The sequence below is a fragment of the Ornithorhynchus anatinus genome, chromosome 3, assembly GCF_004115215.2.
Source record: "Ornithorhynchus anatinus isolate Pmale09 chromosome 3, mOrnAna1.pri.v4, whole genome shotgun sequence".
Classification (NCBI taxonomy): Eukaryota; Metazoa; Chordata; class Mammalia; order Monotremata; family Ornithorhynchidae; genus Ornithorhynchus; species Ornithorhynchus anatinus.
In genome coordinates, this window is record NC_041730.1 from 31,151,866 (window position 1) to 31,170,550 (window position 18,685).

At 38.8% G+C, this 18,685-nt stretch overlaps 1 protein-coding gene across 1 annotated transcript in view; it reads left to right on the plus strand.

The window, feature by feature from the left end:
- Positions 1-18,685, plus strand: part of LOC100076072 (golgin subfamily B member 1) — a 77,839-nt gene that overhangs the window by 53,396 nt on the left and 5,758 nt on the right. Inside the window, exons 18-25 of the mRNA XM_039911314.1 lie at positions 2,082-2,191; positions 2,506-2,674; positions 6,015-6,119; positions 7,458-11,921; positions 12,413-12,565; positions 13,485-13,646; positions 15,861-15,940; positions 17,107-17,197. Of these exons, the coding sequence (XP_039767248.1) occupies positions 2,082-2,191; positions 2,506-2,674; positions 6,015-6,119; positions 7,458-11,921; positions 12,413-12,565; positions 13,485-13,646; positions 15,861-15,940; positions 17,107-17,197 (5,334 nt within the window). The remainder of the gene's footprint in view (positions 1-2,081; positions 2,192-2,505; positions 2,675-6,014; positions 6,120-7,457; positions 11,922-12,412; positions 12,566-13,484; positions 13,647-15,860; positions 15,941-17,106; positions 17,198-18,685) is intronic.

Consider the following 18,685-nt stretch of genomic DNA (forward strand, 5'->3'; position numbering starts at 1 on the left):
TGGTCAAGAGAAAACACTGTAAGAGCTCTTAAGGGATCTTGTAACCAAGCCTTTTCATGCAGGTGACATTTGGTGTAGACGGAGAAGGGCATCTCTTGAGGGCCATACAGGTCTGTTTTGTTTCTTCAGTAGTGGCTAGTACATGTCCTGCAAGTGGGACATATTTTGCCATGTTTGTCATCCACGTCGTTAATTATAAAACTCGTTCGTAAAAGGTTTCTGCTATTAGTGACTGTAGTTTTTTTTTGTTTTGGAGTTTGACTCATGACCTGGTGCAGTGAAGCTTGTTTAGAATAACAAAATGTTGTGCATAATATATTGTCAGTTGATTTATGAAATTTATAGCTTTGGAGATTCATGTAACACATTATGAATGGTGGACTAGGAATTTTTTTACTGTGGAAAGTGTGATGAAGCTCTTGTACATCACTGGTGTCGTTTAAATAATCTGCACATTGGTGGGGATGAAACATTTTAAGATTCAAGACTCTGCCTTCCCTCAGCCCTCCATTTTCATATCTGCCCCTTACTAGAACTTGCCTCATTTCTAATTTATTATAAAACTTCCCAAATTCAATTTGGTTTATCCTAAATTCTGTTTGTAGTCCATTTGATGTCATTTATTAAAACTCAAAACAAAATTCAGTTTCAGAAGCAGATGTCATTTTCTCCCCTCTCTTTCTTCTTTTGTTTTTCCCCATTTCAGTATCTGCTTATTTTTCTCTTCCTTATCATTTTTCTCCTCAGAAACTTCTCATCTTCTCACACTCTTCCTTTCTGTTGGCTTATTCCTTCACTTTTTCTGCCTCAGATTCTTTTTCTCCTCTGGTCCCTTAGCTCTCATATGCTTAAGTGCTGCTGCAGAGAGAGAGCCCAAGTTTATATAGGGCTATGAAAAGACTCTCCTTTTAAAAAAAATCAACGTTATCTGGTTCCAGTTCCAAATTCTCACCAGTGCTATTTCTGTCCTGGTCTTCTTAAGAGAGTACGGAACTATGGCAGGACCTAAGTAGAAGGATGGTTTGGGGGGCACCTCGGGAAAGTGTTCCGCTCTGCTTGCTAGCATTGTACCTTTGCTCTCCTACCTTGGTTCTTTTGATCCCTAAGGCCCAGGAAGCAGGCAAAAAAGTTAATAGACACCCAGCTGGAAGCTGAGAAGCAGCATGGTGTGGTGGATAGAGCACAGGCCTGGGAGTCAGAAGGTCATGGGTTCTAATCCAGTCTCTGCCACTTGTCAGCTGTGTGACCTTGGGCAAGTCACTTCACTTCTCTGGGCCTCAGTTACCTCATCTGTAAAATGGAGATTGAGACCGTGAGTTCCACATGGGACAGGGACTGCATCCAACTCAATTTGCTTGTATTCACCCCAGCACTACAGTGCCTGGCCCAAAGTAAGCACTTAACGAATACTATCATTATTATTATGTAAGTGGAGAAAAAAAGCCAGAATGTGTCTCCTCTCATCATTATTCACTTCCATCTTCATTCAAATAAGAATATATCTTTTTTCCACCGGTAGCTGTGAAGGAACTGAATAATATAATGATAATAAGCAGTATGGATAAAGGGGAGCAGTTGATTCACAGGTCTGTTCTTGATCTCATTTTATTCTCAGTAGTGTGATGTTTTCATTTAATATGTTGTACTGAAATTAGGTGTCCCTCAATTTTTCTCTTTTTTATTTTGTTCAGTTTGGTAGTAAATTTGAATTCCTTTCTCAATCACCACATGAGTTAAGCACTCTTCAAAGTGGGAATGGCTTTCAAGTATCTCTCAGGATCAGAATTAAGAGTTTTCCCCCCTAACTAGCAGACCCCTGATGCCAATATTTTGTAAGTGCAGGACTTTAATGTATTAAGAAAATATATAGGCAGTGTCCCTCATGCCAGATCTTGCCTCCATACCCAAGCAAAAAACCCTTGAAACTAAATTATTATGATTTTTAAGCCCTATGTTGATGCTGGCCTAGGAAATAGCAAATCATGCTTTAAATGAAAAGACTACATATAGGCTTTGCCAATTTTTAAGGTCAGATCTCTTTCTCTAAAGTTCTGGGATGTATTTGCTATCATTTTTTCCAGAATGAAAATGAACATCTGCAGACGCAACTTGGACAGCTCCAAAGCCAGAAAGCACAGGATAATGAGAAGAATGAAATAATTGTTTCTGGCTTGAATGAACAACTGAAAGGGTAAAATATTTATTTTATGTTTTATATGGGATGTAACTCTTTACTTCTGATTATTTCATAAATACATGTGAAGCCAAAGACTATATCAAGCCCTGTTTTCTGATGTTTCATATTTTAAGTCCTCTTATTCCTGGACTTGCTTTTTTAGTTATAGACTAGCTAGACAAAATGCTTATATCCCAAGGAAATGTAAATGTTACCATATTAAAAATCCAACAATCTGTTTCACAGTTTGTACAGTGTAACAGAAGTTCCCAAGTTCTAAATATGTATCTGAGCCAGGAAGAAGCTATATAAATATGTGTCATTCTTAGGTTAAATGATAGCAAAGCCTTTCTTGAAAATGAACTTGGGGAAAGAGACCAGAAGCTATTGCATGCAGCAAAGAAATTGGAGGAAATTGATAATTGCAAGATATTACTACAAGAGAAAGTTCGTTCCGTGGAAGAAATGAATGAGAGGTTGGCCCAAACAGAACAACAAGTAAGTTACACATTCTCTGCATAAAAGAGAACTTACATTTGCTAAAATTAAAAATGTGCAAACTAAAATATTTTACATTTCAGTCTTGAAATCTTAGTTTTAATAGATTTAAATCTTTAGAAATCTTTAGAAAAACTTTTAATTCTGAAAATATACACAGAGGACACAGTATAAATATAAAAACAAAATGAGACCAAGGCAGTACAATCAATCAGTAGCATTTATTGAGAGATTATTTTGTGTGGAGCACTGTATTAGGCACTTGGCATTGCTTTGCATTAAACTGGATTTAGAATGCAGTGCGTTTTTGCCCAAACCTAACATTCTTCTTGCGTTTGGATTCTCAAGCAGTGGGGAGGAAACTTCAGGGGACTCTGTATCTGATGGTAGAAAAACTATATTACACACTGTGACCAATCACACCCTTGCACCCTTATGTTGGCCCAAAACTGTATTCTCCCAAGTGCTTAGTACAGTGCTCTGCACACAGTAAGTGCTCAGTAAATGCCACTGATTGATTTCTCATCATGAGGTTGGGGGAATAAAAAAGGAAGGAAGCTTGAAGGGTAGGTACAGCAGTATGAGTGAATACCTCTGTGTGAAAGAGACAGAGAGATAGGTGGAAAAAAGCCCTGATAAAGTTCCTCCATTCCCCTCCTGTTTCTGTCCAGATCTGGCCCAGACTGGGAGCTACCCTCCACTTGTCCTTTCCCCTAAACAAGAACAGTAGGATCGGTCCACTCGGGGCCAGGATTCCCATTGCCCAGGCCTGAATTGGAGCCAGGTCTGGGGTTCTTTCTTACCCTCTTCCACTTTGTGCGAAACCCCACTGGAGAGAGATTCCTTCATTCATTCATTCATATTTATTGAGCACTTAATGTGTGCAGAGCACTATACTAGGCTCTTGTTAGGTCAGCCCTTTTAATCCCCTTAAACGTGTTCCCATTGTATTGTAAACATTTCAGAGTATTTAGTATGATGTTGAAAATAAATCTTAATTCTTTCAAATAGTACTTCATATTGAAAAGACTACAGTCTCTATTAATTGTGGAATTTGAACAGATGCCTTCATGTTAAAAGATGTTGTTTGATGATGTTTTATTGAAGAATATGAGTCTGCCTGAAAAGATGTATGAGAGCTTGGTGGTGCCTTTCACACTGTATGGGTTGAATGTATTTCTTTATTGTGTTGATGTGTACTTGCTATGTATAGAGAAGTGAAGTTTATATATATGTATAGTTTAGGTGTCATTCCTTTGCTCTGCCAGTCAATCATAGTTATTGAGTGCTTACTGTGGACAGAGCACTGTACTAAGCATTTGGGAGAGTACAACCCAACAGAGATGTAGACCCATTCCCTGCCCACAAGAAGCTTACAGTCCAGTGCATTTTAATCTGTCCTCAGAGAGACTGATGAGTAGTGAAGAATCAATTCAAAGTAAAGGGTCATTTGACTTATCAATGTGAAATGGAATGATCTCTGAAAGAGAGAAAATGGTTTTTTTTGGTCATGAGTTTTAGTTTCTGGTACCAACATGGTTTGTGATTTTGGCAAATTGCTCTATCACACTTTGTATCAGTTTCTTCATTTTTGTTTCTTGGCTTTTCCATAGAGAGACTATCAGTTGTTGGGTTAAGGGATATGTTGCTGAGTCCTTCAAGTTATTGGAAGCAAGTTTAGCATCTCCCCTAAACTAACGGTTTTAGTTTATGTTGAGCTTTAGATTGTTAGCCCCTCCACCAGATGGTAAACTCCTTGAATGTCGTGATTTTTGTCAACTAATTCTCTAGTCTTCTTGCAAACAGTACGGTGCCCTGGTAATACTCAACAAGTACTATTGATTAATTGATTGAACTCAATTTCTTGATATTGTGGAAGAGTGTATATGTTCAGGAATTTGGGAATGTAAAACCCTGGTTATTTGTGGGCATCTGTCCCATATAAATTTAAGCAGCTGAATTTCGAGGCTAAGAACCCCTAAAGGACACTTCAAAGCATTCAGATGGGTGCAGGCAGTACAGCAGACAGTGTGACAGACAAAATAACCTAGGCCCCATCAGGAAGAAGCTGCAGAGGAGGAGGGAGAAGCAGCTGATGAGTGCCCCAAAAGTCTTGAAACAGACAGTAGGCAGGAATTATTATTTTTATGCACATATCTTTAAAAACAAATTATATTAATGTCTGTCTTCCCTTCTAGACTGTAAATTCATTTTGTCTGCCAACTTTGTGGTATCGTACTCTCCCAAGCACTTAATACAGTCCCCTGCACATAGTAAGCACTCAAACTAGCACTGATTTATTTATTTTCCTTTGTCACAGAATTTCTACCCTCTGCTGCTGCTGATCTTCCTGAATGTGTGTGTGTGTGTGTGTGTGTGTGTGTGTGTGAGAGAGAGAGAGAGAGAGAGAGAGCATAGGAACAAACACAAACTTGTACCTAGATGGAAAAGAGAAAGTACATGATGGTAAAGGGGTGTGTTGGGGTGGAGGGGGCAAGATTCAGATGAAAATTTGGAACCGCAAGGGATCTTCTCTTGTTTTCTCTGCCCGTTTTTCAGCTTGTTCACCCCCTCTTCCTTTACCTCTTCCTCATCCCCTCACAAAAGATGTTTAGATCCTTATGGTCCTATCTGAGGGCCTTTACCTCAAATAAGAAATCAGAGTGGAGTCACCAGTGTTCCATGGGACTCTATTTTCAGACTGGGGAGAAGAGAAGATGTGCCTTACTGCCAGATTGGATTTATTTTGCAATATTGGTGATATTTTGCATACTTGAGGTGGCTGCCTATTAGTAATTAGTAAATATGAAACTTTCATGTGCAGGTGCATGCACTGTTTTTGTTTTCCCTTTCATTCCTATTTTTGATTTTTTTTTCTTTTTGCATTTTGCAGTGTTGGCTTTTTTGTTTTGTGTGGGTTTTTCTTTTTTTGCTTCAGTTTCTGTTTTGCTATTCCACTGTCTCTAAAGAAAGACCCCCCAACAATTAAAGTTAATTATTATTATTAAAGCTAATCTGGCTGCTTTGTATAACAAAGGATTTTGAAAAATGAGAAACCTCATTTTCTTCAGAGGTCTTACAAAGAAATTGTTCCGTGGCAACAGACAGTATCCACTCTCTCTGTCCTTTTTCATAGCGACCACCAAGCAGGTCAAGGCAGAAGCTAAATTTAGTTTCTCGTATTGTCAAGTGAACGGTCAACTACATCAGCAAATTGCCTGAATTATCCATAAGATATTTTGGGGGTTGTAAATTGGGTTCTTTAAAATAATGTGAAAACCCAAAATTATTTTATTAATTGCAGTTTAAATCTTATATATGCACATTTGTTTTATTCTAGCTGGAAGAAGTTAGAAAGCAGTGCCAGGAGAATGAAGCAGAGTGCTCTGAACAAAAAATTACAATTGGTCATTTAGAAGAGAAAATAGCGATGCTTAAAGAAAAGGTAATGGATTCAAATGCTCCTTGTTTTTAACTTATTTTGATAGCAGTAGTGGTATTTAAGCCCTTCTCAGCATCGCACTTGGACAGTTTCCAGTACTCTACCAGTCTGGACTATGGGAGGGAGAGTCAAGCTGAGGCATTTCCATTCCTAGCTTGGGCAGTGGCTAATGAGTGGAAGACAATCTGTTACAAGTGAAAATTCACCTGTGATGGTCAACAGCAGCATGGGAGAGAGTTGAGGGTGGAGACACAAGTTCATTGCATGGAAGAAGGCAGTGGTAGACCACTTCCATATTTTTACCAAGAGAACTCTATGGATACACTACCAGAATGATTGCAGGTGGAGGTGGGGCGTTCTGAGAGACATGTGTCCTTGGTGTCCCTGTGGGTCGGAGACGACAGCAGAAGACAAGGGGTATTTAAGGGACTGCTACTGCATGCAAAGCCACCAAGAAACTCTCTCACTCTGAGGAGTAGGGGTTGACTATGAACACATAAGGAAAGATGAAACAATATGAAGTCAAAAACAAAATAAAAGATAAAGATGATACATAAAATGAAAACAGGGTTATGTAGATAAATTCAAATTAGAGTGGTTAATTACGTGTTAAGTGAACAAACCAGTGACAACACAGTCTGGGCAACTTTAATTTTTGTATCAAAACAGTGCTGTGATAAGCTCTCCTCATTATGAGCAAGATTTCTGAAGTTGCGAAAACAGCCTGGAAGATGGGGAAATTGCACAACCCTGACCTCTTTTTCTCCTGTAATGGCGATTACCTACTGATTTAGGGCCACAGTGACTCGGAAGAGTCCAGAATGGTGTCAGATTGGTGATTTCCCCCACCTTGGTCTGTACTGGTTCATCTTGGGCTTCAGGATGGATTGACTTCTCAGACGTTATGCTAAGCTCTTTGGGGGTGTTAAAGGATCTTAAACGCATAGCAAGTCACCTACTAAGGCTAAAAAAATAGCTGCCCTTCCTGTTTCCAGTGCCCAAATAGGGGTCCCAGGTTCATCATACAGTTAGGATGTGCTGCCATCTAGTCACAAACCATGACCTTTCTGCACTTTGTCAGCCTCTACCAAGGAGTTGGGGGTAGTGGTGTTCAAGGAACAAAATACTTGAGAGGAAACTTCCTTCATAAGCTGAGGGATATCTTAAGTTTTACAAGGCGTAAGTTACCCCTTATTATTTGACAATCTTTATTGCTATATGAGGTCAGTTTTATAAACAACTGTATAGATTGGACAATGGCAATATATACAGTAAACAATTACCAATGAAATCATAGATCATATAAGATTTTGAATTTTTCATTCTTTTCTTCTTGTGTAGAATATGAAGCAAGAGAACACAGTAGAACTAATGAAGCAAGATCTTGACCAGGCAAATGAAGAACTTGAAAGACTCAACACAAACCATCTGGAGGAGAGATTTCAACTTATTCAAGATCTCCAAAGACGAGAGCGAGAAATTGACCAACTCAAGGAAGCACTGGCTGAGAAAGATGAGGCATTTTCTGCTCTTACTTCCAGTGTGACTGAGCATTCAGAGCAGGTTATAGTTTTAAAGCAAGTAGTCCAAGAAAAAGAGGATGAAGTGAGAAAACTGCAAGAAGCACTGTTAACAGTGGAGAGAGAGAGAAATGTACTGAAAGAAATGAAAAATTCTGATGTGAAAGATGATGTGAAAATGTCCATGGTTTCAGAGCAACTCAGTGCAACACAGCTAGAGTTGGAAAAAGTAAAAAGTGACAAAGAAGCCAAAGACAAAGAAAATGAGGAACTAATTAAACAAATAGGTGAAAAGAGTCACACAATTGAAGATCTTTGTTCAGAAATGAAGTCTCACAGTATCACATATAATAATAACCTTACTGAGTGTAAGTCACAAATTAGTGTGCTCAAAGAGCAAATTAGTGAATCAACTGTGAACCTGCAGAACATGGAAATAAAACACAAACTTGAAATCGATTCTTTAAAATCCCAGCTTGAAGAAAATAGCTCAGTAAGGGAAACGCTAGATAGGTTGCATAAAGAAAAGGAAAGCAAAGAACAGAGTTTTGAAAATGAATTAAAATCTGTGAAGGCCTTGTATAATAAGCTTGGCTCAGAAGCCTCTAAAAAGGATGAGGAATTGGTTAAATTATCCAGGCAGATTTCAGAACAAATTGAAAAGCAGGAATCACTGAAAAAGAACTTACAAGAGAAATTAGAGGTTATAAGTTCACTGGAGCAAAAGCTTCATCAATTCAAGGAAGTTAAGGTGAAATTATTTAAAGACTTGCAAACTAAAGATGAACAGTGTAAGAATCTTAACAATAAGCTAAATGAAACTTTCGAAACATTGCAGACTATCAGGTCAGAAGCTGAGGTCCTTACGTTGGCTAACAGGCAGTTTCAGACCGTTCTTGAAGAGAAAGAAAAAGATATGATGGAACAAAAAAAGATACATGCAGATATCAACAACAAAATAACTGCTATGGAAAAAGAAAATCAGCAACTGGTAAATATGAATGAGACTCTGTCTAAACAATTGGATGTGAAAGAGCATGAAATGCTGAAGAGCATTCAGGCTCTGAAAAAAGAGCTGGAAAATGAAATATCTGCCAAAGATATTCAGCACCAAAAAATAGTTTCAGAACTCCATCTTGAGAAGGAGGTTTTGAAACAAAAAGTTGATGAAATATCAGCTCTTGTAGAGCAGAAGGAAAGTTCTATGGCTGAGGAATTTAAAGTAATCATGGCAAAGATGCGAGAGGAAAATCAGAAGCTAACTGAAACCAATTTAAACCTCACTCAGATAGTGGAAGAGAGAGGATCTATCCTCAAAAATAAAGAGGCTGAACTTGAAACTCTATCAAAACAATTGGATATGAAACAGTGTGAACTACTGAAGCAAATTCAGGTTGTGAAAATGTTAGAAAATGAGATATCTGCCAAAGATACACAGCACCAAAAGTCATTTTCAGAACTCCATCTTGAGAAGGAGTCATTGAAACAAAAAATTGCTGAAATTTCAGCCCTTGGAGAGCAGAAAGAACATTCTATGACTGAGCAATTTAAAGTAAACATGGCAAAGATGCGAGAGGAAAATCAGAAACTAAGTGAAACCAATTTAAACCTCAGTCAGATAGTGGAAGAGAGAGAATCTTCCCTCAAGAATAAAGGGGCTGAACTTGAAGCTCTATCAAAACAATTGGATATGAAACAGTGTGAACTACTGAAGCAAATTCAGGTTGTGAAAAAGTTGGAAAATGAGATATCTGCCAAAGATACACAGCACCAAAAGTCATTTTCTGAACTCCATCTTGAGAAGGAGGTTTTGAAACAAAAAATTGCTGAAATTTCAGCCCTTGGAGAGCAGAAAGAACATTCTATGGCTGAAGAATTTAAAGTAAAAATGGGTAAGGTGCAAGAGGAAAATCAGAAACTAACTGAAAGCAATTTAAACCTCACTCAGATAGTGGAAGAGAGAGGATCTTCCCTCAAGAATAAAGGGGCTGAACTTGAAGCTCTATCACAACAATTGGATATGAAACAGTATGAACTACTGAAGCAAATTCAGGTTGTGAAAAAGTTGGAAAATGAGATATCTGCCAAAGATATACAGCACCAAAAATCATTTTCGGAACTCCATCTTGAAAAGGAATCATTGAAACAAAAAATTGCTGAAATTTCAGCCCTTGGAGAGCAGAAAGAACATTCTATGGCTGAGGAATTTAAAGTAAACATGGGAAAGGTGCAAGAGGAAAATCGGAAACTAAATGAAACCAATTTAAACCTCAGTCAGATAGTGGAAGAGAGAGGATCTACCCTTAAGAATAAAGGGACTGAAATTGAAGCTCTATCAAAACAATTGGATATGAAACAGTGTGAACTACTGAAGCAAATTCAGGTTGTAAAAGAACTGGAAAATGAAATAGCTATCAAAGAAGCACAGCACCAAAAGACAGTGTCAGAACTCCATCTTGAGAAGGAGGCACTGAAGCAAAAAGTTGATGAAATTTCAGCTGTTGTAGAACAGAAGGAACGTTCTATGGCTGAGGAACTGAAAGTAACTATGGGAAAGATACGAGACAAAAATCAGAAGCTAACTGAAACAAATATAAACCTCACTCAGGTAGTGGAAGAGCAAGAATCTAGTCTAAGAGATAAAGAGACTGAACTTAAAAAACTCCATCAACAAATTGCTGAGGTGGAGGACAAATATGCAACATCAAGTGCCCAATTAGAACTGCAAAGGAAAGAATTAGATTTGTTAAAATTTGAAAAGGAAAATATGTCACTTTCATGTAAAAGTGAATATGATGCTCTTCAAGCACAATTGAGGGATGTTAATTCTACTCTAATGAACAAAACAGATGAGATAGCTACCTTAACCTCACATTTGTCTCAGCAAAATCTTATGATTTTAGATCTGAGGGACCAAATTGATAGCCTTATAATTGAAAAAGAAAAATTTAAAGCTAATTCGGAAGAAAAAGAAACTCAACTTTCTCAAAGTGAAGCATTAATTCAACAGATAAAGGACAGTTCCTTTGTTGGAGAAGGAAAATACTTGCAAACAATATCTGATTTGCAGAAGCAGGTCCACATTTTGGATTCTGAAATTCAACAGTTTAAAGAGCTAGCACAAGAAAAGGAAAATGAAATCCAAAAAAGGGGCCAAGATATGCAGATTTTAAAAAAGAAATCTGAAGAGGCTGAGATCCTCAGAGTTCAGCTGTCTGAGAATGTGGAGATAATTGCTGACCTTAATGGTCAGCTTAAAAATATGGCAGAAAAGAAAGCTGAGCTTAATCAGTCACTCATTCAGAAAGATGAGTCTCTGAAGCAAAAATCAAATGATTACATGAAGCTCAAAGCACAGTATTCTAAAGTAGAGAAACATTGCCGCTCGAAGGAGGAGTTGTTGAAGTCTTTGAATTCTGAAGTAGATCAGTTAAAAGGAGTTGTTTTGGAAAAAGATATAGCTATTAGAACAACTCTGGCAACTAATGAGACATTGAAATTGGAAAATGAGACCTTAAACAAACAAGTTAAGGATTTTCAAAAAGTAGTAATCAAGCTGAACAAAGAGATTGAGAGTCAGAAAAGAATAACTAGTGATATGCATGAATCTGTAATCGATAACCAAAATCTTTTTAGTGATATAAAGAATGGATTGGTTCTTGAACTTACAAATGTTTTAATTGAAAAAGATATGAGTATAAAGCTATTAGAAAGCAGTGCTTGTGCAAGTACCAATGAGAAAGAGCTACTTAGGAAAGAATTGGAAAAAAGTGCAGAAACAGTTAATAACCTTACTGCCATTGTGGAAGAAAATCATCAAAACCAAACAGCGAATTTAACTGAGATAAGTATTCTAAAAGATGAATTGAATTCTTTAAAATCTGAATACCAAAAGACAGTGGATCAGATAAGTGCATGGAAACAAAATAGTAATGAAAAAGAACTTGCTTTACAGACTCTTCAAAAGAAGTGCTCTGACCAAAATCTACTTATTGAAAACCTAACAACAAAATTGTTTAAATTAAACGCCAAATATTCTCCAGAAAGTGACAGTGATGCACTTTCATTAGAAAAGAAGACACACTTGGCTTCTCAAGTTACAGATAAATTTGCTGTACAGAAAACAGTTGATGTAACGGCCTTAGAAAAAAAGGAATTCATTGAATCTAAATATAAGGTTAAGCAGAAATCAGAAGAGCCGCAAAAGTTTGATGATAAAGTAAAAGTAATGTTAGAGGCTGACACCGCCAAGATGAAGACTGAAAAAGAGCAGATTCAGACACAGGTAAGTAGCAAATAAAGAAAACTCTGTAACATGAACTCAAAGATATGAATTTTTGAGCAAAGCATAGAGTCAAACAAATGGACAGCGTTTTGTAATTTCACTGAGCAAATTACAGTCCGTGGTGAACAGATGAGTTGTTTAGAAAATGAATTAAAATCAAATGATAGTAAAATCCAGTCTTCTCAGCAAGAATTAGATTTTATTCAGGAGCACTAACCTTATAGCAACCCCAGCCAACTTAACTTAGGAGTAGATATCCTTTAAGGATGGAGAAGCAAATAGAGCAGGAGTGGCTCATTTCCAATTAGATTATATTATTTGTCAAAGCTCTCTATTATGATACCCATAATTCTTGGCAGAAATAAAAGGAAAAAAGTTACAGGAGGTACTTTCTGAATAGAAGGAAATTGATATCTTAAGGGAAAAGTCAGAAAACATGTAAATGCTGGAGAAAAAGTTCATTCTGAATGATTTTTGCCATTTAATCATAGGCTTTAGAAACTGTTGCTTTGGTTGGAAGTGAAAATGTCCCTGAACTAATCAAACAGCTGATGGCAGAGAAGAGCCAGCTTCAAAATAATTTGCAGCACTGTCTTCATGAAATCCAAAATCGAGACCTGCGCTTCCAAGAAGTGAATTCAAAAGTAAGATTTTTTTTTTTCCCTCAGCTCTTAGAAAAGCAGTAATTAATAAGATTTTTGAGCTAAAGGTTTCGCATAGGAGTGCTGAAGTCTTAATTTTGATCTCACTTTGAGTTTGGATGTCAACAGTAAGTGCAGTGTGAGAATCCAAGGGATAACTAGGATTTTTCACATAAAGTAAGAGGTCCTGCCACTGCTGACTTCTGGGTCTGGTCCTGACAATGAGGGAGGGAGCAGCAGTGATTAGGTTCTGTAGTAACATCGGTTCTGGACAAGAGGGCTATGAAAAGAATCTAAAACGCTGTGTGTGATAGTGCTAGGGCCAAAGAGAGCTCTTCAATAAAACCTCTGTCTTCTATTTTAGCCTCTAAGGGTCTTCTCCTACCCTTCATTGTTAATTATTGAGCACCCCCTATCTGGTTTTTTAAACTTCCCTTCTAACAGAAGTACCTCATGGCCAGCCCTAGAAGAAAAAGATATGGGGTAACCAACTTGTGAGGCATTTATTTTATGTTCTGAACCAAGCGTACATATATTGTCTCTCTTTTTAAAAATACCTAGGTTTCATGACATGTTTATCCTTTAATATGCATACTAAATGAAAGTTTCTCTCCTGACTGCACTACTGACCTGTGAGACCTTGGGCAAGTCACTTAACTTCTCTGTGGCTCCCAGCACTCAGTACAGAGCTTGGCACATAATAAGCACTTAACAAATACCACAATTCTTTTTCTTCTTTTTCTTCTTCTTCTGGAGATACCTTCAAATTGACTGGTGAAACTTAGATGGAATGTTGACTAGTGTATTCAACCAAGAGGGCCTCATTCAAGCACCTGCAAATATATGAAGCCCCTCTCTAAATACTTTTATCTGTCCAAAAGAGTATTTGCCTAATATTTATGAAAAGATCCTGTTTTTTCAGTTAATACAGACATTTCAAGAAAATGCAGTTTTGTCTACCCAATTGGAGAATTTATCGCAGTCAGTAAAGGACAACCAGTTGCACTACTCTGATTTGCAAAACCGTTATTTCATGCTTGAGCAAGAATACCAAACACTTCAAACTCTCCCCCAAACTGCCCATGTAAGTTTTCTTCTTTGCTGGGGGGAAGGTGGCAGAAGGGTGTGAAAAAAGTTTTTCTTCTAGTGGTCATTTTCCAGGACAGTGCTCCCAACCCTTTTTAGTTGGTGATAGACATAATACTGAAAGAGTGGTGTTTAAGTTCACCACCTCTGTCGCTCAGCACTATCCTTTTATCTCTTCTCCCCGCCTTTTTTGCCCTTCACTGTGAGAATAGAAGTACTGCTCACTGGTCTAGTCATCCAGGGTAGAAGCAGAAGCAGCATGGCCTAGTGGATAGACTATAAGCCTGCGAGTCGGAAGGACCCGTTTTCTAATACTGACTCTGCCACTTGTCTGCTGTGTGACCTTGGGCAAGTCACTTAACTTTTCTGTGTCTCAGTTATCTCATCTGTAAAATAGGGATTAAGATTGTGAGCCCCATGTGGTACATGGACTCTGTCCAGCCCAATTATCTTGTATCTATCCCAGCGTTTAGTACAGTACTTGCCACATAGTAAGCACTTAACAAATACCATTAAAAAAAAATATGTGCTTTCCCAGTTTTGGCGTTCTGTCATCCTCGCCGTCATCAGCACTAAGTACCCTACATGTACAAAGCATGAACTATGTTCAAGGTGCTGAGGAAATTCTATCAGTGGTAATTCTATCAATGGTATTACTCGTGGTCCCTGTCCTAGAGGAGTTTATAGGCTAATGGAGGAGACTAGCTAACACATAAAAGTAATTATGAATAGACAAGTATGTGAACAAAAAGTCCTCACACATCTCAGAACGCCAGGAAGACTTTATTTACAAATCACTGAGCCCCCCACAGCATCTGAGCAGATCCAAAGGTAAGGAAGGGGTTCCTGTTCCATGATACTCTTCCTGGTGGGAGTTAACCCAGCTTGTTTGTATGTCTGGGAATTGTAGGGACTGCGCAGTTCTCAGTCTCATGTAGGGCTCTGGGCCACAAGGGACTCTGCTAGGGGTCATTCCTACTCCTATAAGGCACTGGAGTTTCTACTCCATGTCAGTCTTGAGAGAGGCAGCCGAACTGCTAAGACTCCTAAAATATAATTTATAATATGCTCAAACATTAGTCCAAGTGACTTGTATCTGGTGGAAAGTGAGCTGTGATTAATGGAGCTGACCCCTGTTCATTTTACTACTTCAATACTAAAAGAAGAGGAATTTTAGGAGCTTTTTGATGGAAGCAGGGAGGGATTTTAGAAAGTAGTCTTGGGAGAAGAGAGTATTTAGGCAGAGGGCATGGCAAGAAAGGAGTGGAGTAGGGGATTTCTGTATTCCAAAAAAATTCAATATCAATAAGTCATTTGTATTGAGCACTTAAACCTTGTGCAGAACACGGTACTAAGTCCTTAGGAGAGTATAATACAACAATATAACACATATATTCCCTTCCCATAGTGAGCTTTCAATCTAGAGGGGGAGCTAGGCATTAATGTAAACACATAAATTACAGATATATGCCTAAGTGCTGTGGTGCAGGGGGTGGTATTGAGTAAAAGGAGCAAGTCAGGGCGTTGCAGAAAGGAGTGGAAGAAGGGGAAATAAGGGCTTAGTCAGGGAAGGCCTCTTGGAGCAGATGTGCCTTCAGTAAAGCTTTGAAGGTGGGAAGAATAATTGTCTGTTGGATATGAAAATGGAGGGCATTCCAGGCCAGATGCAGGATGTGGTTGAGAAGTTGGTGGTGAGTTAGATGAGATCGAGATACAACGTCTAGGTTGGCATTAGAGGATTGAAGTATGCGGGCTGGGTTGTAGTAGAAGAGTAGTGAGGTATACCACTGGAGTGCCCTTTTAGAAGTTTTCCACCTCTGTTTGAATTTGCTAGTGTAAACATGCTTAAGAGACTCCAGAGAATAGGAGTGCTTGTTTGCATTTCCTTTCTTTTTTTTTTTATTTTAACTCCAAGGGTTTTTCTTCTATTGTGGCTTTGATAATGTAATGATTTTCATGAAATGAACTTGAAAACATGGTAAAAGCAAATAGTATTTATAAATGTACCTGGGTAAGATTTGGTTTATCAAAAAAATATGAAAAGGAAACACCCTTAGATGCGGCCTCTAACTTAGCAGCTGAAAGCCTAAATGCGTGCCAGTATCTTATCTAACTAAAAAATAAATTACAGTTTGAAATGAGCATGTTGTTTGGATAGAAAAATGGAAGATAATTATTTTAAAAGTCAAATGTATTATGGACTTTATTGCAGGGTGAGACTGTATCGGGAATTACCACAAAAACTCCTAAGAAGCCAGTTGATGTACCTGTCACAATAGACCAAGAGATAAGGTAACCCTTTGGATAAATCTTAGTGGCCATTAGTTCTTACTTTGTAAGAGGTTGTTTTTGTTTTGTGCATTAGTTTCAGTTTAATTTTATATTAGGTCTATTCAAGCTTTGAGTTGGAATGAAGCTAAAAATCAATCTGGGTATTCCCAGGGCCGTCCAGTATTCTAGACTGAAGCTTGACAAGCCAAGTTGTGTCCAGCATGCCTAAAAAAAGCCCCAAACCAGACCAGGATGGGGCATAAAAGGTCTTCAGTCACTTTTGCCCACATAGGCCTCTGCTCTTTTCCAAAAGCTCTACCTCAGTGGGTCTTTCTAGGTGCTTCGAGGAGGACAGCAGGGGCCACAGGTCATATTTTCCTAGCCCTGTCAGATGTGGATGGCTCGTTCTCAAGGCTGATATTGAGAAATTAATTCTCAAAAAACTTGACAAAATTGAAGTTGGAGCAAAGAATGTCATATTTATTAAGAGTATACTAATGATGGAATGTTATAATGTACTGGTTGGGAGGTATTAAACAGCTCAATAATTATGAGTAAATCCATTTTATAAAGAGAAAATTGACAGAAAAGGACTTGGGACATGAACCTTCTCCGTGTTGAACTTCAAGTAGGACAGAAACTGTGTCCATTCTGTTTATACTGTGTTTACCCCAGAGCTCTGCACATAGTAAGTGCTTAACAAATACTACAATCATTATTATTATCACCATTAATACTAATAAATTGGCTCATTGAAATCTGGAGACAAAGGGGGTTCAGAGAAGCAGCTTAATGGATTGTTTCCCTTTCTGTGGAAGTAATAATTATTAGTTGGATCTTATGAAATAATGTAGACTGTTGATTAAGATGAAAGTATTATGTAGAAAAAGGTTGGTTTAAGGAAAGACGGTCTAAGAGCTTGCTGGACCCTTGAATATAACCTTGCAAAATTGGAGGAACCCCTCCTACAGGGTGAAAATTGAGCTACTTTAAAGCACATGAACAGCTTACGTAGAAGCACTGGCAGGGGACTGAACCTTGACAGCCTTGGTGCCTGCCAAAAGCCGATCCTGAGGCCAGGCCCCCAGCTCCAGTGCCTTTCTCTGAGGCCTCTCCTGAACCATTCTGCAGTGTGGGGGTTCCCTGAATATTGGGTGATGACTATTCTTTTGGTTTCATCTTTACAGCTCTGAATGTGGAGATTATATTGTACCATTTCCCTGGGATGAGAGGGAATCTCTGATCATAGCTCCCCGGGAACATGTTATTGTGCGGAAGGTGAGTACTGACTCTAATAAATGATGATTGTATAAAATGTTTGATTATTTGAAAGAAAGAATACAAACTATTTGTCCTTGAGGTGGCTCCCCTCTTAAGACACTCCATTTTATATAAGGGCCCCAAGGGAACACTGGGGAAATAGAAGTTGATATCTCATGTCCTCATTTTGTCCTCTTCTTGCTTCCCCTTCTTGAGTTCCCTCCTCCTTCTCCATGTCTGATTTGGATGCCCTGTCTCCCTACCCATGCAGTCCCTGCAGTTGGTGTTTTTTAAGCGCTTACTATGTGCCAGCACTGTTCTAAGCGCTGGGATAGACACAGGATGGTGGTGGTAGGTAGGTAGGTAGGTGCAGTGGTGGTAGGAGATGAAAACTCGAGTCATTAGTGGAAGTCTCCACACTGGAGAGTGAACAGTGGAAGATAGCAGTCAAGGAGGGAAGAATGGAGGAAGGGGCAAGTGTTAAAACTTTTTTTTTTTTAAGTTATGAAGGGATGTGGTCAGAAGCATAGGTGGAGGGGGATAGATTTAGAGAGGTGATCTTGAGTTACTGCTGGGCCTGTAGGGAGAGTTGAAGAGTATGGAGGAGGCAGATTTTAGGGAGATCACGCCTGAGGGTTTCAATTTGGTTGACAAATTATGTGGTCAGGTCATTAGGGGAAAGACATGTTGGGGACAGAAGGTTTGAGAAGGGAGTTAAACATCTGGATCAGCTGCTGGGGGCAGTGAGTAACGGAGTGAAACGGGCAGTGGAGAGGGCTGAATTGAAGCAGATAAGAACAAATTTCAGATGGACATGGTCAGGGAGATGTATGGATTTCCTCAAACAGCATTCTGCAGCTTGGGCACAGGAGCAAGGGAAGCCTACTGTGGAGGTAATCTAGGGTTGTGGGTTAGTGGTTCAAGACCAGCGGAAGGACAGAGGTGCCAAAGAATTCTTTTAATTGGAGAGGTTGGTGTTGAGTGTGTCTGTGTGTGTCAGGAGAAGGTAGTTTGGGTATGGAGACCAAATGGGGTAGGATGGCTGTAAAATACTAGAGGGGCTCAAAAAAACAAAGATCTCTGGGGAAAAAGGCCAGATTTGTGGGGGTTGGGTGTATGGGAAAGAGAGCAAGTGAGGAGGTTGTGATCAGATAGAGGAATTTCAAAATTGGTAAGGGTAGAGATTGTACAGTTACTGGAGATTATAAGATCAAGTGTGTGCCCAGGTTGGTGAATGTGGGAATTGGGGTGGAGTAGGAGGATATTGGAGTAGAGGAGTGAGAGGAGGTGGACAGTGGAAGGATCACTGGGGACATCCACATGAATATTGAAGTCCCCAAGGATCAATATAGGGATGGAGAATGAGGGAAGAAATATGAGAAGGGGATCAAAATGGTTCAGGAAGTTGGAGGTGGGGCCTAGCGGGAAGGTGGTAGATGACTGTGACTAGCAACTGGAGTGGGTGGTAAAAAAAACATGCATCCTTTTTTATGTATGAATGTATCA